Consider the following 24206-nt stretch of genomic DNA (forward strand, 5'->3'; position numbering starts at 1 on the left):
TGAGAGAAATATGCTCGACACGGTAGTATAAACCAATCCCTGCTTGCCATGTCAGCTTTAGTTTTTTTTAATTAGATTGGGCCGATCATTTTTGTTTTGTAAGGCTGTTAGAATGGGCTTTAGATTTGTAGTTAAAAAAAAATATTGTCTACCTTTTCGTCAAGGACTTATTTGCTAAATAACCAAAAAAAAGTGAAATTAGATTCTTAGGGAGAGAATAGAGAGAGATAGGAAGAGAAAGTAGGAGAGATGGGGTGTTTTTAGTTAGTTAGTGAATTTTGTTTTTTTTTGTGTTTACTGGGTGCAATTTTCCTTTTATCAATCCAAAACTGTAGTTTAGATTTCTTGAAACGAAAATAGAATTATTATTTTTTAATTCAAACCCCGGATATGAAAACCTTTAAACCTTAACCATTAGGAGGGTGCTTCCACAAATAGAATTATTATGCTGGGAGTATTAACTTAACAACAATAATAATTAGGTGTTTTAAAGAGAAATTTAATCTACAATTTCTAATAGATTTTTGTAATTTTACACTAAAAAAATACAAATAAAAAGTAGTGGGTTCATTGCTCTCTACATCCCCCCTCCCTTTGTATATAAATTTTGCATGAAAAGTGTAAAATAAAATGAGATCATGTGCTAAGATTTTGTGTGCTACCTCGAAAGAAGTCTTCTAATTTTGGAGATTCATAATACCCAACTGATGGAGTGACATGAGAAGATGAATGTCAGCAGTGGTCTTGTTTTTTCTTGTATGTCTCTTTTTTCTTCCAAATGTGATAGATCATGAGAATGTCACCCCCATTCATGATGAAGTCTAACCGGTTGATTTTTTTTGTGATGAAGGGCGCCAAGTTGTTACATAAATCAGCTCCAAATCCTTAACCTATGATCCATACAACCAAACATATGTTCTCTATTAGACTATCTCCAATAATCCCAAAACATCCAAAAGAAGATAATGTTTTTCCAGTAGTGCATCATTTAAAGGAATGAATAAGATAACTGTGTTCATTTATTTTTCTCTGTTTCATTTACTTACTAGGATCGGCCCGCCCTACGGGCGGGTTTTGGATTATAAAATGATCTTGAAACTAAAGTATTAGTATTTTAAACCTTGGTTGTTCATATGTCTCATGGCTTTTTTTTGCTGTTGGAGGGAGGAATGCATAGGAGTTTGATGGTTTATCCGAGTTTTGTTATACGTTGTTAAGTAGTTGGTAGATATACTAAATTTAGGATTATGGATGTCTGGACAATAATAGCAACTATTGCTTCAGTTATACAAATTAAATAGTGTTTTAATGGTAATGACAAAGGAACGGATACTATGTTTTTTTTTCTTCTCCGTATGAAATAATTTAATTTTAATTGTTTCGTTGGAATGAATTGTTTAATTATATATGTATCTATCTATATTATATGTGTGCAGATTAGTTTTCTGTTCTGAAAAAATTGCTACTATATTTATGCGTGTATGTAAACATATATATTTTATAAACCTATATATTAGTGTTATTTGAGTATTTCATTTAAAAAATATTTGAAGCACATAAACCCAAATCAGAGGATAGACTATATAAACGATACGATGCGAGGATCCATAGACGATGTTTTGAGTAAGTGTAATAAGGTCACCAACTAAATGACTGTATGTCCTGATATTAAACTGTTATTAAAATTTTAAAAATAAGATCGGGATGGCAGAAGAAGTTGTCCACTTCGACGCTTACGCTGTGTCTATCCGTTCACTGAGAGAAATGAGTCGTCCCAATATCAAATATGCAATGAAAATTATGACAATTATTCACTGCAAACAGACTCGTGTATATAAAAATGTATAAAGTAAATGTGTAGCTCTAACCTCGGTCATCCGGACGTCTTTAAAGATTTCTTTGTGGCAATAACATGAACTGTGAAGTTTGGTGGTTACATTCTCTAAAATGATGTTTAATGATCCATGTATTTAGAATCTAGGCGGGACGTCCGCCATTTTTACAGCCTCATTGTTGTAGTTCCTCATTTGTGTGAGAAATAAGGAGATCATAAGCTTTGACATAAGCCTACATGTGGAACTTCTATTTGTTATTTCAGATGGAATCTAAGTCACATGCAGCCATTGTCGTCGTTCGGAGATCGGAGCATGTCACATATTCCATAATCAAACTTGTAGTTGACAGTCTACGCACTATAATATCTCCACCTAAATCAGTGGAGTGTAGGATTTTCGGCACTTCTGACTGCGGTAGTGGGCTGCAACGTGCGGGGGCAACACACTGTGTTATTCATATTGCACGGTTTATGAGGTGTTGAGAAATTTTTCTTTTTCATGAATTGAATTTTAAATTTATTCAACCAAAAAAACTCTTTTGTTTATTTTACAAATGCATCATATTAAAGAATAAAAAAGTTTAAATTATTTATGGTCTATACTTTCTATGATCTTGAAACTGGTGTTGAGAAAATTGAGAGACGTGGTAAGCTCACAGTTTCCCAGGTCTGTTGTTTATTTGTCGGTCAGTGGCATTTGTTGCTTAAAACCTTAAAGCACAATTTAAAAACGATTGCAAGCGGTACTTTGTTATGGCTAGGTTGTTCAAAATCTTTTTTTTTTTGTTTCTTTGCGCTATTCTAACGTCCCAACAGAAGCTTGTACTATTGTATGTTTGATATGTGATGTGTGGATTGTGTAATGGCTTCGTTATTAACACATGTATTTTGAGTTTTTGTTACCCATGGTCATGGTTCCATGTCCGGGTTCGACACTTCGACACGTCATTTGGTTCAATAAGAAGTATACCATGGTTTCCATAGTGGACTGAAATTATTTTTTTTTTAAGGAATTTGACGGTTCCTTTTAATATAAATGTGTTCTAAGCGTTGACAACATAATTGTTGGGTGATTCCTAATTTTTAAAAAGTAATAATGTAGTCCTTACCGGGTTTATATTGGTTTAATAGCAACAGTTTAAGGTTGATGATTCAAACAAATGACCTTCAAGCTCTGCTTCTGATTCCATTGTTTTAGTTGTTGTAGGTGCTGATAAAAAAAAAACAGAAGGTGCTGTGAGGTCAGAGTTCAAGCAAACAACTATCCTGACTAACATGGGTTGCAGGGAGGTTAGTATGCAGTTCTTGAGGGTGGCTTTTATTGGGACGCTATGTTGCGCTGCAGCTTTGTAAGGGTGTTTTGCTAAATTTTTGGTTATTTGGTAAGTGACACTGTTCCTTTATATGACCCGGTGGGTTTTGTGTGTTGGTCTCAAACATTATCCTTACATTCGAACCCATAGAGAATAGTCAAATCCTCTCCTGCCAACAGCGCAAGACAAACAACAACTAAGAAAGATGCTTGAGTTTAACATGTTAAACCCTAAAATGCAAACTACATTTTTTTTCTTTTCCAAAAAAAAAAAAAACCAAAGACCTATCCAGTGAAATCACGGTATGGAACTCCATCAAGTCTAGCCAGCTTATTGCAATTAGTCATCTGTTGTCCTGCATGCTAGACATGAACTCTTGCATATCCTCAGCGTCAAAAGTTCACTCAAAACACAAAAACCTGTATCAATTGTAAAAATCTGACGAACCGTAGAACATCCAAAGCTGTAAGAGCTGGCATCCTCATCTCAACTCCATCTCCTCACATAGCCACGTAATGCTCCTCTAACTAAACACAGACAAACGACAGAAAATTATATTTTGGCATAAAAAACACATAAGTAAACAAAAATTATCTTTTTGGCATCAAAAACACATATGGATGCAAACACTAAATTTCTCTCAAAAAGATCTAGTAAAAATGTTGCACTTGTGGTTAAACCAAAACAATCCAAGACCTAAATTTTTTTATGTTAGAATAGACAAAACAATAAGATTTACAGACAATCAAGCAATATTCAGAAGGTCAAGAATACAATTTCATTTCGTAGACAAACAAAAACTACACAATCCGTAATCCAATATCAAAGTTCAATTTCAAAGCCTATTAAAATCATAAGAAGAAGAAGAGAGAGTGACCATGATGAGCGAGAGATCTCGAGAGGAGGAATGAGAGGTACGGAATCGAAGATCTCCGCGACTCTGTCGTCCCTAGGGCTGATTCAAACCGATGAGGACTCCGTTCATCGCAACTTCTTGTGTCGCAGCTAGAGAATCCATTAAAGCAGAGGATTGATGAGTTAGCCACTCACATAATAAATTAACTTCGGTGTTATCACGGATTGAGAGGATAATGTTCAAGGAAAGATGGCTTATCTTTTATAGGTGCTGAGAGACCAACTTGCAGAGATTAGACAACCATGAATAAATAACCATTAACGTTTCAAAGGATTAGAAAGGAAGGCGTAAAGACGCAAACGAAGCTTCTTACATAGATTCTTCAAGATTACATCCTCTTGAAACTCCATTATATATTGGTGAATTAAAGACGATTTAAGGTGATTGAAAGCAAAACCGTTACAGGTTCTAGACAGCCGCTGCGGCGATAGGCGACGAACGAAGAACAGGAAGGGAGCATCTGTTTAGGGTTCCCCGTAGAAGACGTATGCGGACGGGCCTCGCGACAGAAAACATTTGATTAGCGCGTGACGAAGCCCACGTGAAGCCCGTTCGGACAGAGCAACGCTTAAGTGAAACGGTGCGGATCCGACGTGGCAGTGCGAGAGAGCTTCTATTTTTGACGTGGCATCCGAGCTGGCATGCCCAGGAGAGATACAATGCTTCTTTTATATATAAAGATCTCATTCACTTTTTGTTTCATCCATACTTTCATTCTTAGCAGTAGAGCTATTGTAAAAGATCGAGGAGTCGAAAAAAAAGGATCAAAATCTATTATATAAGTATTTTTTAACATTTTAAACTTGGTGAAAAGAAAAAGAATATCATTTTGACCAAAGAATATCATATTCACCTCACGAATCTTTGGTTATTAGAACAACAAATACTAGAATAGCAGAATTTGTTGACAAGCAAGCAGAGCATGATTTTGCATTTTAATTCTAATAAAATGGGAAAGTAACAGCAGCAGACCTCAGATATAACAGAAGAAAAGAAAACAAAAAAAAGTTCTCGAGGGAGACCACTATGCATTTGACTTTTTATGGTCAACTAGAGGATCAACCACCACATAACTGAGAAAAGGTAATGCGTAAGTGTTTGACAAAAAAGAACATGAACGTGTATAAGTCAAACTTGATCAAGAAAAAAACTATTTTTGCTGGCGTTAAGATCTTATTTTTATCCGTAACAAAAATACAAACGTAGCGTAATGATACATGACTAAAGTTAGCAATTAAAAGACCTCAAATGGATTGTTTTGAAAGCATCACACTGAAATGAACCGCCAATTCTGATTATTTTCAAAAAAATTTACTAGTTTACATGTGCATCTAATAGAAAAAACTAATATTACATGTTTGTAGTTTTGGACTAATTGATTAATCATGTGTTTCCACTTCGAATTTTCTGGTATTAAAAAAGAGCAATAGAAAAAACTTTTAAAACAAATCTTGATGATTGATGCCCTCTAATGTTACATGGCCTTTGTATTGCCCGATCGGTGTTTATAATTAACTCCTCCATTGTGTTTTATGTAAGCTTGTATTTGCTAAAGACAGGTATACTGTTTTATTCCACATTGGACCTTGTAAATTATTTCTATGTATAGAAATAGACTTCTCTAACTAGATACTTGCGGTTCAGTAGTTTTGGAGTGCATTGGTGAAATGTGACAACAACAACAACGATCTTAATTTGAAGAAGAAAACACACAAATCATAGGAAATCAACGGCCACCACCAGCATGTCCAACACCGGGGCTAGGAGCCGATATCAGAAACCGACCAACAGTAAGTTTGGATTTGGCCACCTCAGTCATGTGGCTTTTCTCCTTCTCCCTCGCTGTTAACAGCACTTGATGTCTCTTTATCTCTAATAGATTTCTTGACGTGACCAGGGACGGATTATAAGGCGAGAAGGTCATGAGGACTAGAACGAGGAAAATTATCATTACACGAGCCATTGACTTTTGTTTTTGTTGGAATTGTCGATGAATTTTTGATCTTTAAGGTGAACAATTCGTTGGTATGATAGAAAATAGTCCCTTGAATGTGTGCATATATATAGAGGGACGGATGCTTTAGTTACTATTTTCGAATGTTGGTGGAGTGACAATAGAGCTGCTCTTTTGGTTTAGTGAAGGAAAAGTTTGACCAGTGGTCGAATCAGGAGTTCGAATCTCACTGTTAAAGAGTTGACTAATTTTATCGGATATGATTTCTTAGTTGGAGAAGTTATCTCTTAGATAATCCAAGCAAAGTTTGAACGTGAGACTATTATACAGTATGCTTAATATATCTAAAGAAGAGTGATATTTGGCTTTATTTTGACATCATATATGAATGTCACTAATGTGTCTCTTCCATTCTAATTCTACACAACTTTTCCGCTCTTTTTATATAAGAAAAATATGTACATAGAATTATAGAAGAAAGTGAGATATATGAGATGATTGAGACTAGTGCTGGGCATTAATCAGCTTTTCAGTTACGGTTATTCGGATCTGGGTGTTCATGACCCGTTTAGGGACCGAATATTTTCGGATCGGATAGGGGTGGGTAATGTTGAATTTATAATGTTGAGACTGTGCACCATGCATAGAGCCATAGAGTAACACTAATTAAACTTGCCAGAACTGAGAAGAATATATGTTTTTCGGTTGGAATCTTATTGGGATATGGCGAACATCCTAGCAACTTCAGAATAAGTTGATTACACCATTTTTCATGATAATTTTATCATAGAGAATGAAAAAGATGGACTTGATGAAATTTATAGTTTACCTTGACTGGCCAAGTTCAGAAGAGGCGGCTTGGAAATCAGAAAGGACGGAGAAAACAAAAAACAAAAAAAAACAGAAAACAAAAGATACTTACGAAAGAGAACGGGCGACGAATTGGTTGAAGAGGAAAAATACTATTTTACGGAGGACTTTTGATGAAGGGAGCTTGAACTTTACGATTGTACACATGCTTTGTTCACATATGTATTGAAAGGAATGAATGATTGCAACACTTCTGTGTATGTATCATTTATCGTTTCATGTTTATCAATTATCAGCAGAGTTGTAAATTGTAATGATTGTTTTTTCGGAGATTAAACTTGGTGAAAATTATGACAAAAAGAATATTAATTTTTTTAGCGGTTCTAAAGATTAGTTCAGACTCATGTTCAGGAATTATGTTCTCGAGGGACACTGAAGAAAAGAATAAAATGTTCTCGAGATACACGTTAACACCAGTGCCGTGTAAAGGTTTTCGGGGTCCATACGAGTTAAGAAAATTTTACATAATATTTTTTTTTAAAATAGTTCTTTTTAAATTCAAATTATATAAATTTTCTTTTGAAAAAACATATAAATATAACTAAAAAGTTTTGATTTATTACTTAAATATTTTTTAAATTTTCTGCACCAAACTTTTATAAACTAAAAAATAAAATAATGATCAAAAGTAGGAATTAAAAATATAAAAACAAAAATACAAATTATGGATTGAAATGTTGATGGTTGTTAAAGGGCTAAATCTTAGCGTTTAAACTAAATACAATAAACTATATATTCAAAATATTATAATTTGTTAATCAAATTTTATAAATATATAAAATAAATCTAACTCATAATGTATACAAAGATGAAAAATGTGGATCAAATATTTACAGTTAGTTAGAAGTAGAATTTTTATAGTTTTACATAAAATATAGTAAAATTGATCATAAATTAGTTTTTTTAAACATAAGTTAAATTGAAAATCAAATAATAATAAAAATCTAATTAAAAGAATATATTAACTATCATGTAAAAAAAATTGTAATTAAGAACCCTTAAAATTTAGAAAATTTGGGGGTCCTAGGTAAATACCTTTTTTATTAAGCTTTAAGCACGGCTCTGGTTAACACGCTGTACAATTACAACTTTTTATTGCTAGTTGCTACATAGAGGAGCCCTGATTAACATCAAACACTACATTCTTTTTAAATGTTAAAAATGTAATGAATAAGTTAACAAAAAATTATAAACTTATACAAAAAACAAACTTAACGTAATGCATAATTAAAGTTTGCATCACATCGAAACGAATATATATACCCGCCTTCTATTCCTTTTCAATTATCTACCAGTTTACGTGTTGTTTTTTCTTTTTTGAAACTGAGTTTACGTGCTGTTGGCTTCATACAATAGATGTTTGATGGCATCTAAGGTTATACACACTGTCATTGTGTTGTCCAAACGTTGCAGTCAAGTAAACTCTCCATTATGATTTATATATATATAAACTTTTATTTGCCATATTGTAGTCATTGCATTAACTCTAGTAAAGTCTTTCCCCATTATACCTAGTAAACTACTACGTATAAAACTACACTTCTCTCGTTGTGGTCCTGTCCATTGGTTTTGGAGTTTATTGGTGATCGAGATAACAAGGAACTTTGTCGAATTAAATAGTTCCTTGCATGTTTATATGTGTGTAATAATATAGCAACGTAGAATAGCGCTGGAACCGGATTTCTTTACGACGTCAAAGCATAAGACAATTTGATTGGTTGTTGTTGTTTTTGTTTCTCGTCTTTAATCTTTAATAACAGAGAACAGTAGATACGAAGTTGCAGTGTCACAAAAAAGTTGCAATGTCAGAAAGAATGGAACAAAATATCAAAGAAACATAGAACTTGCATGCATCTGATCCTAAAACAAAGTAAAAAGTTCAGTTTGCTTTCGGTTTTAAAGTATTTCCACTGAATTAAAGACCCGCCACACTGGGCTATAAGAAACGGATGTTGTACTACTTGACTGGTAAGTAAAAGCTAACGTGAAAATGGGAAAACGAAAAGGATAAAATACTTTCTAAACAACACTACTTAAGAAAATCTCTTCCATCCCTGCATCAAAAACATAGCTGACTTAAATTTATAAAACACACACACAAAACAACAATTGTTGACTAGAGTCATTAGGTAATTTTACCTCGTTTGAGTACTTCGTCTTCTTAGCAGAAGGGGCTGATGATCCTGCATCAGCCGTTGTAATCTTTCTCTTAGGTGTTTCTATCATGCTCTTCAGTTTACTCTACAAAATAATACATGTATAATATAAGTTGAAACTAAGATATAATATGTATATATATATATACACTGCAACACCACCAAGTGAAAGGTCTAAAAAAAAGCGACAAACCTGTAAGAACATCTTCACCAACGGAAGGACCACTAAGCGATTATCAATTGCAGATAACTTTGCGAATGCAAGTAGCTTTTTGTACGTCCATTCATTTAGTAAGATCTTTGAATCGATCAAAACGAGCTGTAAGAAAAGTCCCCCAAGATTTGTTTTGTTAGTATCAGCTGTCATAGATGGAAACTTACTGAAATAAATAGAAAGAAAAAGAAGAAGAATAATATTACCTTCTCATTCAGCCACTTTCTTAGCCTACACATACTTCTTCTAATAACATCATTCTGGACAGTGGTAGAGAGCTCAGATATACACTCCATGAATTCTTTGTCTTGTAATACTTCGAATCTTGGAGATTCTGCTCCTTGAAGAACATCTCTTACCACATTTAAGAAACAACATTTGGTAGCATTATCTTGAGTTACACGCCTCTCACACACACTTCTAAACGTCAATGCGTATCTGCTCCTCTGATAAGCATTCCTCCACTTGTCTTCTTTGTCACAAAGGGCTTCAACCTCACCCAACATCTTAGCATATGTTTGCAGCTTGTCTCTCTTACTATAGTAGCTTACCTCTTTCCTAGCCGTGGACCGTACTATTCTCAAAACTGCTAACCATATCTCGAGGTTGTGTACTCCTTCTGCCACTTGAGACACAAAATTTGTATCGATTTCTGGGCAGTCTAGAACCCAAGAGACAATCTCATCACCCTTAGGTATTACATGCTCATAAATTTCAGTGGACTTAAAAGTCCTTACTGCACCTAAGTCATCAAAACCATGCTCTCCTTCATACAACAATCTCTCATCCAGAAGCAGGTTAAGCCCTCCTCGCTCAAGATCAATTCTTTCATTGACCAAGGACTTTGCCCCTAACCGATCAACTACTGCTAAAACTAATCCTGTGCGCACATCTGTGGTGAACTGCTTAACATACTCGAGTATGTATTTAAGGCTCTTCAGATCTAAGAAGCAGATGCACTGAGGATTCTTAAAAAAGCTCCATCTATCAAGATAGCACCCAGGAACATGAGGTAGATTCACATTCTCTTCTGTGTAATCTATCAACCAGTCCCAAAGGCTACATGGAAGAGTATCATTGGAGCAAGAAGATTTCAGAACCTCAGCAAACTGTCTGAGTATTTCTTTCCGCTCTTCATCCTTGGCTACAGGCCAATCATTACACCATCCATTAACATAAATAAACTCTTCCCTACCCTTAACTCTGGCCTTGATCAGATCTACTGCCCTTGATGTATCCACTGGCTCCCAATTCCCACAACATATCATGTCGGCTAAAAACTTATCCACACGCTTAGGACGAGAACAGTTTCGGGGTAGAAACTCGTGGACATGCTTATCTAAGATGTGCCACTTGCAATCAGTGAAGCAATAATTTACCTGAGGACAAATGCGGCACTTCCACCATCTCCAGCCAAGTTCATCATCCACGCATAGGCATTTGGAAATGTGTTCAATCATTTTCTTGTCATATATGTTATCATGTAAATAGTCTATAAGACTTGTACTGTCTACTACCAAAAATTCCCTTTTGGTCTTTTCATCTAGCTTACCCCACAAGTTCTTCAATCTATCAATAACGTAAGTATCTACCTTGCACTGCCCTTGCATCTGGTTAGCCACATTAATTTTCACAAGCATAGCCTCATTGATATTCATCTTCCATGTTGCAAGATTGATTAAATCCTCAAGTTCTGCCTTCAAATCATCTTGAGGTTTAAGCATCTTCACGGATAATCCACGTCTAGCCTTGGACTCAGCTTTCTTATAAAAGCTGTTTATCCCAAGCTGGTCACCCAATTCAATCAGGGAACGAGCACAGCCATAGAAGGAGCTTACAGAGTCAGGACATAGAAGACTAGACATCGAGTAAGCATCGACAGAAGCAAACAAGTATACGCATTTGATGTCTGTAGTATCTGCTTTTCTTGCTAAAGAAAAGAAGATATCACCTTGCAGTTGGTGGTGAGGAGAGCATGACTTCTTCAGGCCATGATGATCAGAGATGGTTTTCTCGGTTATCTCCAATGCCTTGATGTGATCAGATTCTTCGAATAATTCTTTGGCAAGATCATATGTATTCTCTGAGTCTTTGTAGTCACTTTTCTCTGCAGTCTCGATTTTCTTGAGAAAGTGGTGGGTTTCTTTGTGGTCGAATGGGCTTTATAGAGAATCAAAAAAGAAAAGAAAAAATAGCTTAAGAGTATATTGTGTGAGAGGGAAAAAAACAGTATAGTAAATTAATTTCAGTTTTGCAAATTTCGAAATTTCCAAGAGCCCTAGCGTGCGCTCCAAACTTTGTTAGGTTTTGAATAGTGAATTGAGAAGAAATTTTGTTTAGAGGTTTATGTTATATTAATTACCGTCGTTCAGGAGAACAAAATAAGGCTTCTTCCATCTCTAGAGCTCGCTTCACTTTCTCGAGATCGAATGTCTTGGTGTGATCGAGAAACGGAGAGGTGGTGGTGAAGATGAATGTTTTTTTTTTTTACAAAAAAAAGGATGAATGTTTTCTTTTGTTATAAAGGAATAAAGGTTTGTTTGAGTTAAATATATATTTACTCCTTCCTATTTCATTCTTATTTTGGGGTTTGCTTTTTCGTATTTCCGTCTTTATCAATACAAGCAAAACAAATTGTAGGAGTTAATCATGTTTATTTTTTTTTAAAGCTTATCATGTTTAATTCTTCCTGAATTTTAGTTTACAGAATATTTTTTAAGAAATTTGGAAAAAAATCATATAGGAATATTTTATGGAAAAATTGAAAAAGTGGGGATACTCTCTACTTAGCTTTGTCCCAATAGGACTTTTAGACGATTATTTAGATAAATATGATTTATATTTTCTTTAATATTATTATATCTTTTAATCAATCAAATTAATTTTAATTAAAAATTATAATATTTCGTAACTGATTTAAGTTTTTATTGAAAATGAAAATGTAAAAAACAGAAAGAAATGTGGGAGAAAAGATATTACGAGATTTACTTTATGTAAGATATATTTAGGAAAAACATATAAGAGCCGAAATAAGGTAACTTTTATTTTTGTTATTTAGGTAAAATACATAAACTACGTACTCTAGAACGATGACTACTAGGTGGAATATAATATATATTTTTCATCAAGCAGGACTTAGGGTTATGGTTAGAATATATTATAAAATATAAATAAGCTAAGTTAGGCCATATATATATTGAACTTTACAACACGTATTCGAGGTTGATGTAGACTACCGTTATCTAGCTATAAAGGTTGATGTAGACTACTGTTATTTAGCTATAATGAGATAGAACAAACTCTAGTCGGGCTAGAATAATTTTTTTTTTTATGTTTTATATCCAAGTTAGATCATTGTAATATATTTTCTATCCGAGTTCTAAACTAGATTGTCAAAATGAGTATTCTATGTTTAAGTAGGACATAAAATAAAATATGGTTACATAATTTATTTTTCTGAAAAAATATACAGATAGTCTTACATATATTTCTAATAGTTTCGTATTTTTTGAAATTTTTAAAATTTAAAATACTATTTTTTTTTCACTACAAAATGTAAAAGTGGTCTAAAGATCAAAAATCATATTGGAACAAATAAAAACTAAGAGTGTCCCATTTTGCCAATTCTCACATATTTTATTTGAAACTACACTTTATCCTAAGTGGTGAGTATATAATTCTTATTGAATGTTTATAGTTTCTTTGATATTTTAAATCAAAAGTTTAATAAAAAATAAATAACCATAAAATATGTGTGGAAAATAGGGAAAATTGCCAAAAGTATCACATTTGTAATACCACTTTTCATGTTTACATCAACCATTTTTACTCACTTTTAAAATGAAAAAAATACATTTATAACCATAAAGTTAACTAATCTAGATTTAGTGTTTAGAGTTGAAGAGTGGACTAGGTTTTTGGAATGTGAAATTTAGGATTCTAATAAATATATAAATAAATACTTAAAAAATATAATTTGTTTTTAAAAAAAATAGTTTCAAAATGATTTTCCATTTTCAAAGAGGAAATTGAAATTTTTTTTGAAAAAAAAGAAATTTAGAAAAAAATTCGAATTTGAAAAAGTATAATTCAAAAACATAAAAAACATTTATTTATTTAAATAATTATTTGTTATATATATATATATAGAACAAGATTATAAGAGTCTTTCGCCTCTTAATGAATAAGATACTTTTGAAAGTGTCTCTTTAGTAGTGGTATACATGAATAGTGGTACTAACAAAGTGGTAAATATGAAAATTCTCCGAAAAATATTTGTTTAGAAGCAAATTCCTACACTAACTTAATATTTGTCTATATAATATTATAAAGTATCCTTTAGGAACTAAAAATATTTTCTAAATTTGGTACTAGCAGCAATTTTATATAACTTTGTGTGTTTACAATGTTTAAAATTTGAAATTTTAGATATTTTTAAACAAATTTAGTTTTATTTTATACTAAATATTAAAATTTATCTTAAACATCTTTATCTTAAGCAATATATATATATATATATATATATATATATATATATACTAGGTGTCTTGCCCGCATATGCGGGCTTAATCGTTTTACAAATATTTATTAGTTTATTTTTTATTAATTAAAAATCAGCATAATAACTTATTATTTATGTTTTCAAAAAAAGTAAATCAAACATATATATATATATATATGACAAAAATCTAATTAAATATATATGTTTAATTAAAATTTATTAAAGATAACATTGACTTTAACCACTGAATTTATTATAATTGTTTTATATTTTTTAAAAAATTTTATAATTGAAAAATATGTTTTAAGATAACAACAAAATATATAAGAATTTCTTATTTTTTAAAAAGTTAATTTTATTTATAAAAATTCGTTTTTGATAATTAATTATAAATTTATTAAAGATAACACTGACTTTAACCACTGAATTTATATAATTGTTTTATATTTTATTTTTAAATATATAGTTGATAAATATGTTTTAAGCTAACAACACAATATATAAGAATTATCTTATTTTTTAAATAGTTAATTTTATTAATAAAAATTGAAAACAATTAAATCAAACATATATATATATATGACAAAAATCTAATTAAATATATATATTTAATTAAAATTTATTAAAGATAACATTGACTTTAACCACTGAATTTATTATAATTGTTTTATATTTATTTTTAAATTTTATAATTGAGAAATATGTTTTAAGATAACAAAATAATATATAAGAATTTTCTTATTTTTAAAAAAATTAATTTTATTAATAAAAATTAGTTTTTCGTAATTAATTATAAATTTATTAAAGATAACATTGACTTTAACCACTGAATTTATTATAATTGCTATATATTTTATTTTTAAAATTTATAGTGGAAAAATATGTTTTAAGATAACAACACAATATATAAGAATTATCTTATTTTTAAAAAGTTAATTTTATTAATAAAAATTCGTTTTTGATAATTAATTATATATAAAATTCATTAAGGGTATTATAGATATTAACCGCTCTAACTTTCAACGTGAGAGCTCGATTCCAAAAATTTACTTCGCAATTTTAAATTTTATAATTGAGAAATATGTTTTAAGATAACAAAATAATATATAAGAATTTTCTTATTTTTTAAAAAATTAATTTTATTAATAAAAATTAGTTTTTGGTAATTAATTATAAATTTATTAAAGATAACATTGACTTTAACCACTGAATTTATTATAATTGCTTTATATTTTATTTTTAAATTTTATAGTGGAAAAATATGTTTTAAGATAACAACACAATATATAAGAATTATCTTATTTTTAAAAAGTTAATTTTATTAATAAAAATTCGTTTTTGATAATTAATTATATATAAAATTCATTAAGGGTATTATAGATATTAACCGCTCTAACTTTCAACGTGAGAGCTCGATTCCAAAAATTTACTTCGCAATTTTAAATTTTATAATTGAGAAATATGTTTTAAGATAACAAAATAATATATAAGAATTTTCTTATTTTTTAAAAAATTAATTTTATTAATAAAAATTAGTTTTTGGTAATTAATTATAAATTTATTAAAGATAACATTGACTTTAACCACTGAATTTATTATAATTGCTTTATATTTTATTTTTAAATTTTATAGTGGAAAAATATGTTTTAAGATAACAACACAATATATAAGAATTATCTTATTTTTAAAAAGTTAATTTTATTAATAAAAATTCGTTTTTGATAATTAATTATATATAAAATTCATTAAGGGTATTATAGATATTAACCGCTCTAACTTTCAACGTGAGAGCTCGATTCCAAAAATTTACTTCGCAAATAATAGTATAGATATCTCAATCTTACAATAATAAATATATTATAAGACCTAGGGCTGGGCATTTATCCGTTTAATTTAATTTAATTTGATTCGTTATTCTGTGTGAACATAAACAGCATTGCCCCCAAAACTGAAAACCATGTAAATAGCTCAAAAATTAAAACTTTACCAGAATCCCGATCCGCTTGAGAGAAAAGAAACGAACTTTATGAACCAGAGAAACAGAGAAACTAAGAAAATCTCAATATGAATCTGTGAATGTCTTACTGTAAAAAAAAAAAAATCTCAACAAAGGTTTCGTTTTGTTTCAGCAACTGATCAGAAAATGGCATGAGATCCCTTGAGGGAAACGTATGCTCGTCGCTACAGTTACCCTAATCTGCTACTCTTCGGTTGAAGTTTGTTTTTTTCTATAAAACTCTGAGATGAGATTGGTTTTTAGGCAGCAAGACAAGAAGCCACTGTTTAGAAATTGATGAAAGTCTGTTTGTTTCGGTAAGGACGAGCTAACACAAGATTTGGTACCTTTTTTTAATTAAGGCATAAGTATTTTATAATTACTTAATAATATATACATTATTAATTAAAAACTATAAAATAAATTATTATAAATTCTGTGTTTTCTGTTTTTTTTTAATTCTCGAACTTTTCTATTAAAAATATTTTTGAGTAACAACACAATATATATAGGAATTATCATTTAAAACAAAATATTTAAAGATTTTGGATAACTTCTATTATTATTAATTTTAAATCAATTATCTAATAGAAAAACTTAATTTCGTTTTAACTAATTTATATTTTTTTCATTAAAAGTATAAACGATATTAACAACTCTAACTTTTAACGTAGAAGCTTCGTTACGAAAATTTACTTCGCAAATAATAGTATAGATAAATAAGCATAAGTAAATTTGATCTAATTCAATTTCATTAATTATCATCAACTATAATTCAATTTCATTAATTAGCAAAATTTTGACCCAAATAAATACAAAATAAAATGGCAACTAGTATATCGTGTTAAAATAAATTAAATTTTTTATATAAAAATAAAAATATTGTAATCATATAGTCTTTATCTTTTTGTCGTCTTATTCATAATTTTAGGATAAATCATTATTTTAATTAATAGTATTAATTTAAAAATGTATTTTAATTTTTTTTTAACAAATGTATTTTAATATATATATATATCATGATATTTAAAATAATTAATAATCATTAACTTATTCTACAATATATATACTACTATTATTTTTTTTAATGACATAATATATAAATCAATGTATACATTGGAGAATCCACGTACTTGTAAAACTCTATCAACTGACGTCAAAAAAAAAAAAAAGTAAAACTCTATCAACTTCTAAAATTCACTAACCCTACAATTCGATCTTTTCTAGGGTTGTAAAATCCATCTCCCGGTGAAAAATGTCGAAAGAGCACTTCTCCATACCTGCAGCACAATCATCTATCTTAATCCCAGTTGATCTACTCATCAATATATTCTCTCTTGTCCCGGCAAAGTCCGCAGTTAGGTTTCGTTGCTTATCAAAATTCTGGGCATCCATACTTTGTCGTCGTGATTTCACTGAATTGTTTCTGTCTAAGTCTTTGACGCGTCCACGGCTCTTTTTCTCCTTACACTATGATGGCAAGTCGTTTCTCTACTCTACACCTCAGCCTCATAATCCAGACGGTAACACTCCCCTCATAGCAACCCCTTACTATAAGTCTTTTCCCGAATATTTTCCATCTAACACAAGCACACCGGTTTGTGGACTGGCCTTGCTTCACGGATGGAGAAGAAAGGTGCGGGTGATTTGTAACCCCGCCACGGGAGAGTTCCTAACCTTGCCCAAAGTGCTTCTGAAAGAAAAAAAATTACTTGCTAATAAGAATAACCCGCCGTACTTAGAAGCGAGAGAGGAGATTGCGAGTATGTATTTAGGCTATGATCCGATGAGAAAACAGTTCAAAGTGTTGTGTATGACAACTTCACGTTATGGTATTAGAGACAATACTCATCAGGTTCTCACACTGGGGCCTGGAAAGCGTTTTTGGAGACCGATCCAACGCAAATTCCAATTTGTGGAAAACCGTATAATAAGTCACGAAATATGTATAAATGGTGTCTTATATTTCGGAGCTAGGACCGAACGATCTACTACGATAGTTTGCTTTGACGTTGGGTCTGAGAAGTTCAGCTTTATCAACACAAACAGAGACATGATGTATTCTTGTTATATGGGTTCTTTGACTTTGTTCAACTACAAAGGTAGATTAGCTATACATCGTAAGGTAGATTCGTATCAAAAGAGGCTTATGTTTTGGGTTATAGAAGATGCTGAAAATCATAAATGGTCCAAGCATATCTACGAACTGTCTCCTTTGGTGAAGGACATGATCTCATATAGCAGGTTCGTTGGAATGACTGGTACAGGTGAACTTGTGTGGTCGTTATACCAGGAACAACCAAACTCCCTCTACCTTACCTTCTACAATTTTGAAAGTGAAACTTTTACAAAAGTCAATGTTCAGGGATTTGAAGAGTTTGAAGAGTATGAGGATGATTATATATATATTAAGACCTATGTAGACTATGTGGAGAATATGAAGTGGCTTGTGTAACTGTGTTCAACGCCTTCATGTATTATTGTTACATGAGACTTTGGATTTCAACTCTTTGTGTTATTCAAGGTTGTTTGGATTTAAACTTTATAGTTTTTGCTCTAAGGTGAGCATTGAACGCACATTTTTCTGTTTTTTTTGTATTCTTTGTTACTCATTTTCTCGCTCTATCTCCTCAAACTCTTTATCCTTCGTCAGTCTAGATTCATCTTTGTTTGATTGGATTATACACGTATCAGCAGTGGCATCAAACACATGGACGAATGGTTGTTGTAGAAATAGTCAATTTAAGTTATGTTGATAATGATCAAAATTCCATATGTTCAATCTAACTTACACAATCTTCTAATGGTCCAGGTAATATAAGAACAAGTCTTATAAACAGATCAGCTGGACCAAAGTCATCAAGTAGATGGAACCATCCGATATTTGTAATAATACTAGATATTTAAACCATATTGTGTCACTGAAGAAAACTTGGTAGATGTCAATATTTATGACAACAATGGAGGACATAAAAACACAAATGAATCTACCAACCAGCAGAGAACCAGGGGATACGAGAAAGAATGTTCCTACTGCTACTGCACCAGTTTTCTCAAAACGGTTTCTGCGCGGTGCTCAAATTGCGGTAAAGCCCATTCATGTTGAATAATGTCGAGACCATCCTTCTCATCGCTCAAACTCTGTGGTCAATTTGCAAATGCAACGGCACAATAATCAGGTTTTGACCAAGATCAGAACGAAATATGTAGGATGATGATACAAGAAAGTCTAGAAGGTTCTTAGCATAGATACCTTTTATGCATCAAAACGAAATCCACCCATTTGCATCATTCGTTGTGTGTCATCAGTTCAATTGCTGCATAAGAAACAGAATATTTGCAATGACTAAAGAGCTATCACCACAACATTGAGTAGCTCAAAATGAGACTTTTTTTGAGGAAAATAGTGTGAAGTATTAGAATCAGAAGCTGACATGAGTCATTCTCTATGTAACTAGATACATACCATGAACGGCTGCGCACATAGCTAACATCGACAGTGCTCAAGTCGATACCATTCTGTAACATTGACCTGAATCTCTGAGTCAGGGGAAATGGTATTTTGGCTGTAAGATAAGATTAGGAAGTTTCCGATACTATAAACAAAAAACACAAAACAATAATGCGTCTATGACAAAAAGGAGGAAACAAACCTTCATCAAAGGGAGCGTCCGGCAGATGGTAGAACGCATCAGTTTTACAAATTTACAAATAATACCAAGAGAGATAAATCTAAATTTACTTCACATGTGGTATAATCATCAACAGATTTTTCTTCATCATATCATATAATCATATCCATGGCCATGTTAGGATCAGAAAACAAAACCTTTTGCATTCTTTTATATAACAAAACTGTATTAAGAGCGATACAAAAATAACAAAAACTAATAATTAAATAAAAACTAAGATAGCATAAGTTATTTTACCATATTAAAATAATTCTATGTCCATCATTATTATTTTCATCATAACTAAATAAACGTTTTAACAAAAAAATATAATTTATTGGAAGAAACTAACTATTGCAAAAAAATTTAGAAAAAGGGAAATCATATATTTACTTTTACAAAAGGAATCATATCAAAAGTTAATATGAATCTATAAAAAGCTACAGTAATATCTATAAAAATAATGATACAATCTATAAATCAATATATATATATACTATTATTTGAAAAGTGAATATGTTGATTTGTCATATTTTCCATAATTTTAGGCTATCTCTATATTTTTAGTATAAGAAATTATATATTTTTGGACTTTGTTAATATAAACTTATCAATGGCATAAACAGTTTATTATTTTAATTTATTAGTGTTTAATTTTAAAAAAAAAGTCATTTTCAAACAATTTTAATACATATTAATTATTTTACAATTAACCATTTGAAACTATCCAAATTATCTGAAAAAACCCGAACTAAACCACCGAATAAATCTGACTATTTTGAACGAGTTCGATAGAATGGTTCATGTTGATTAAATGATGCATTGAACTAAAAAGGATGATGAAGATATATAGATACAAAACAAAATGTACTTCAGGAAATGGTTTTGTTCTGTTAGCTAGATTCAAAATTTAGAGTTAAAATTCTAAATTGTCAATCTATTAAACTCTTAATCAGAATTTAGATTAGATCTAGAGACTGTATAATCTAGTGTCTGAAACATATGATAATATTACCAACATATACTTACAAACTAAATTCATGTCGTTCATTCATTTGGTTTTGTACTTAGCTTATTGAAAACCCAATGAATCAGAATGAGAGTGAGAATAATAAAAATAAGGACGCAGCAAGATTGTCTACTATGTCTTCTTCTCTCATCCACTCTTGTGTCTACTATTACTTCGCTCCACTCCTCCTCTGTCAAGCTAACTGTAACATTCTTTGCTGTGCAACCGCAGATCTCACACACACTGCCAAGAACACAACAAGAGAGGTTTAAACCATGACTTTCCTATATAGATTTGACTTAATACTGAAACTTTTCAAGATGAATCTTGTGTAGATAAGTCAAAACACAGAGTCCACAACATTATTAAGTCTAATAATGAGTTCTTTACCTGTTTCCTCTTAGCTTGAACCAAGCTTCTGCGCAGTGAAAATGGGCAAGGGCAAGCTCGTTTTTGCATTTGCAACCAATCTGAATCAACTCCAGGCTTACTACTGTCTTACCAGAAACTCTATCAGGTGTTTGATCAGACCCAACATGACATATCCTGCAGATACTTTGCCCATTATCACTTTCTCCTCCACAACTACTCAAATCAACCACGTGGAACTCCTCAGCCTTTTCCTTTGCTGAAGCATCACTCTCTCCTGAAACATGTGTTGAAGTATCCTTCTCTACCTCATGGACAGCATGTGCTGAAACGTTACAGCACTCATCTTTGCCCGTTCTTGAATCATTTTCTTTCCCTTGTTGCAGTTTAGTCTCGTTTTGTTCTTCCCCCAACACATGTTTTGAGACAGAGTCACTGGTTTCACCCATGACAAGCACAGATCCACTCGAACTTTCACAAACACTGATCGATCTCAAACAACTTTCCGGGTCCATTTTTTTGCTCCAAAAAAGACAAAAAGGGTTTTCAGTTCCCAGGTTCCTACAAAGTTCGAGATCAAGTATGACTGTAATCAGACAAAGTGTGAACAGAAACAGCATTACCCTTAAACTACAATGTAAATAGCTCAAAAAATCAAAACTTTACCAGAATCGAGATCCGCATGAGAGAAAAGAGACGAACTTTACGAACCAGAGGAACAATAAAATCTCAACAAAGGTTTCGTTTTGTTTCAGCTTTATGCCTCAACGGAAGAAAAATAATAAAAAAAACTCGCATCAGAGATCCCTTGAGGGAAAACGTCGCTACAGTTACTCTAATCAGCTACTCTTCGGTTGAAGTTTCTTCTTCTTTGCAATTTGTCTGTCTGTCTGTTTCGGTAAGCACGAGCTAACAGAAGATTTGGTTGGTACCCTTTTCTCTTAAATATATAATAAATAAATAAGCATAACTAAGTTTGGTGAGATGATTTATCAACTCTAATCTATCTACTCTATTAAAATAGAGTCCTAAATTTATCTACTATTAAAGTTGTCATTTAAATTTTAGACTCTTTCAAGTTTGTTAGTAAGCTACTTAATTTATGGACCATTTAGAGTTATTAGTTATATATAACATATAGCACGCTACTATGATAATAAAACTGGACAACTTAAACTAAATCAACGTGTAATCTATTATAAGTAAACCAACCTATTAATTCAAAATTAAAATAAAATTAGACCGAGTGCTATATAGAATTAGATTAGCTGTAGAATAACTCTCATTGGACCTCTTTTTCGTGTATATGAAACTTGGCTTTAAGTTGATTGACCCTTGATTCTTTTCTCTTACCAACATCATCATCACTTAAAGAACATGAATATTTTTTATCCTATCATTGCTGAATCAGTTACCTGTATCATATTTTGATAACCATATTAAACAAAAGTTGAAGAAGCTAAGCCATTTTTCATTTTCTTTTCTTGATCCAGAAAAATTGTCAAATAGTTAGCACCAACCAAACCAATCCGGTTTAATATGAGTTTCCAAAATTGCAAGAAATTATGAATAGTGTTATATTGTGTCTATATGTTTGAATTTATTATATGATCATCAATTATTCTTTCTAACCCAACAAATCATCTACGTTCAATTCGAAAAAGATAGTAGTAGCCACAAAATATGATAAGTAAAGTGTATATACTATACCGTCTTGATTTTTTTATTTTTTCTATTACTGATTTACTTAAACGAGTTCATCCTAAATATTTATATAGGAACCAAATAGGATTTTTTACACTTAAAGCAAATATATGTGCGTAAATATATGATACAATATTAACTGAAATCTTTGACTTTCTCACAAATTTTGATATTATGTATATATGTTTTTTTTTAACTAACAATTTTGAAGATAATATCCGACTTCAGTGCAATTAGCTAATCTTCAAACTTTTTGGTACTCAACGATTTAATCTAATTCATTATACTATAAATATACCTCTAATATTTCTTCAATGAAATCACTCTTGTGCATTTAAAAGATGGCTTAAAAAAACGCTTTTGCTTACAAAATAATTTCATATCCAATGGTTGTAAGGAAGAGAGAGACAGTGGAAACTTTGATTAGATCTAGAAAAACATATCATTTCTACTACTTTTCTTAGCTATCTTTAGAAAAATAAAAATGGTTAAAAGACAACACAATGTTTTCTCAGTGTTAAAGTATCGCTATATTAAGATATTAGAAGATCACATAACAATGTTCAGTTATTCAAAGTATTGAAGGGTCTCTTGCAAAATATGTTTGATCTTTAATAAGGTTTTAGATGATTTTAATGAATTGCATGGATTAAAGTGATTTTTGTTTAATCATCCTAGAATATCAACTAAAACCATGAGATTTGAATTTTAATTTTTTAACTAATAAATTCTTCCAAAACACTTTAAAATCATTTGAAAAATTTAAAACTATACAACTTAGAATATTATTAATAGCACTGGATTTCAGAGTACTTCATAAAATGTCAAGTTCAATAACACTAGATTTTAAATATCTTTTTTAATTCATATTTGAATAATAGTGAATTTGTCAAATCTCAATTGAATACACCTCTCCTCCCCCCCTCCCTCCTCCCCCTCCCAAAACAAAAACAAAATTCCAGAATAATCAACTGAACCATATATTTCAACAGACCAAAAATAAACTCCAAATTTAATGGAAAATGTAAAATTATTTATAAAACTTATTTTACATAAATTTAAAATAAATGAAATCCCGCGCTAAGCGCGGGTTAGAATCTAGTTCTATTTAATTAATTAGCAAAACCTTGTTGCCAAAATAAATACTAAAATGGCTACTATTATATTGTGGTAAAATCAATTAAATTTTGTCTATATTAAGAATGAAAATATTGTAATCATATTCCTTATCTTTTTGTACTAAACATTGGTCAGACACATTTAATAAGAAGTTAATAATAGAGAACACATATTTGTATAACTTAACAATTTAAGATATAATTTAATTAACTAAAATTAATTTATCAAGAAAATTTGATCATTAATCACATAGGACTTAATTAATCATCTTGACTATGGGATCTTTATGTACTCCACATATTTATAAATTTAAAAGTGATTTTGACCCAAAAAGAACTATATAAATTCAAATATTTGGTAGGTATAGCCAGAAAGAGAAAAAGAACATTATTGGACGATTAAAGTGAAACACTAAACCGGCAAAACCATTATAGACTACTCTGAAAAGTTCATACCTACCCTCCTATACCAACCAGAAGCAAATATGAATCAATAATGAATAGCATAGAGATTGTAAATCCATTTATGGCTACAAAGCTTAAAAATCTAAAAGACATTTTACCACCCAACCCATATTAGA

General features: G+C 31.0%; 3 protein-coding genes across 5 annotated transcripts in view; 1 reads left to right on the forward strand and 2 right to left on the reverse strand.

Annotated features, from left to right (window-relative positions):
* The window catches only part of LOC117134085, a 905201-nt gene that overhangs the window by 230303 nt on the left and 650692 nt on the right, over positions 1–24206 (forward strand). The window lies entirely within an intron of this gene.
* LOC103867473 lies at positions 1909–13805 on the reverse strand. Of its 3 annotated transcripts, none has more exons than XM_033291735.1 (6): positions 11620–13805; positions 9464–11417; positions 9237–9362; positions 4025–9128; positions 3432–3674; positions 1909–3316 (listed from the first exon to the last, which is right to left on the reverse strand). In XM_033291735.1, exons 1-4 carry the CDS (start codon positions 11652–11654, stop codon positions 8970–8972), a joined length of 2274 nt encoding a protein of 757 aa, XP_033147626.1. In that variant the 5' UTR covers positions 11655–13805; the 3' UTR covers positions 1909–3316; positions 3432–3674; positions 4025–8969. The 3 variants fall into 3 exon arrangements, with proteins under 3 accessions (XP_033147626.1, XP_009143794.1, XP_033147625.1); XM_009145546.3 differs by having other exon boundaries at positions 2621–3674; positions 4025–8941; positions 9027–9128; XM_033291734.1 differs by having other exon boundaries at positions 2621–3674.
* Positions 20364–23483, reverse strand: LOC103867474. Its single transcript, XM_009145547.3, has 3 exons — positions 21470–23483; positions 20825–21364; positions 20364–20677 (listed from the first exon to the last, which is right to left on the reverse strand). The coding sequence occupies exons 2-3, from the start codon at positions 21316–21318 to the stop codon at positions 20473–20475; spliced, it is 699 nt and encodes a 232-aa protein (XP_009143795.1). The 5' UTR covers positions 21319–21364; positions 21470–23483; the 3' UTR covers positions 20364–20472.

This window comes from Brassica rapa, chromosome A05 (genome assembly GCF_000309985.2).
Source record: "Brassica rapa cultivar Chiifu-401-42 chromosome A05, CAAS_Brap_v3.01, whole genome shotgun sequence".
In the NCBI taxonomy this organism is placed as follows: Eukaryota; Viridiplantae; Streptophyta; class Magnoliopsida; order Brassicales; family Brassicaceae; genus Brassica; species Brassica rapa.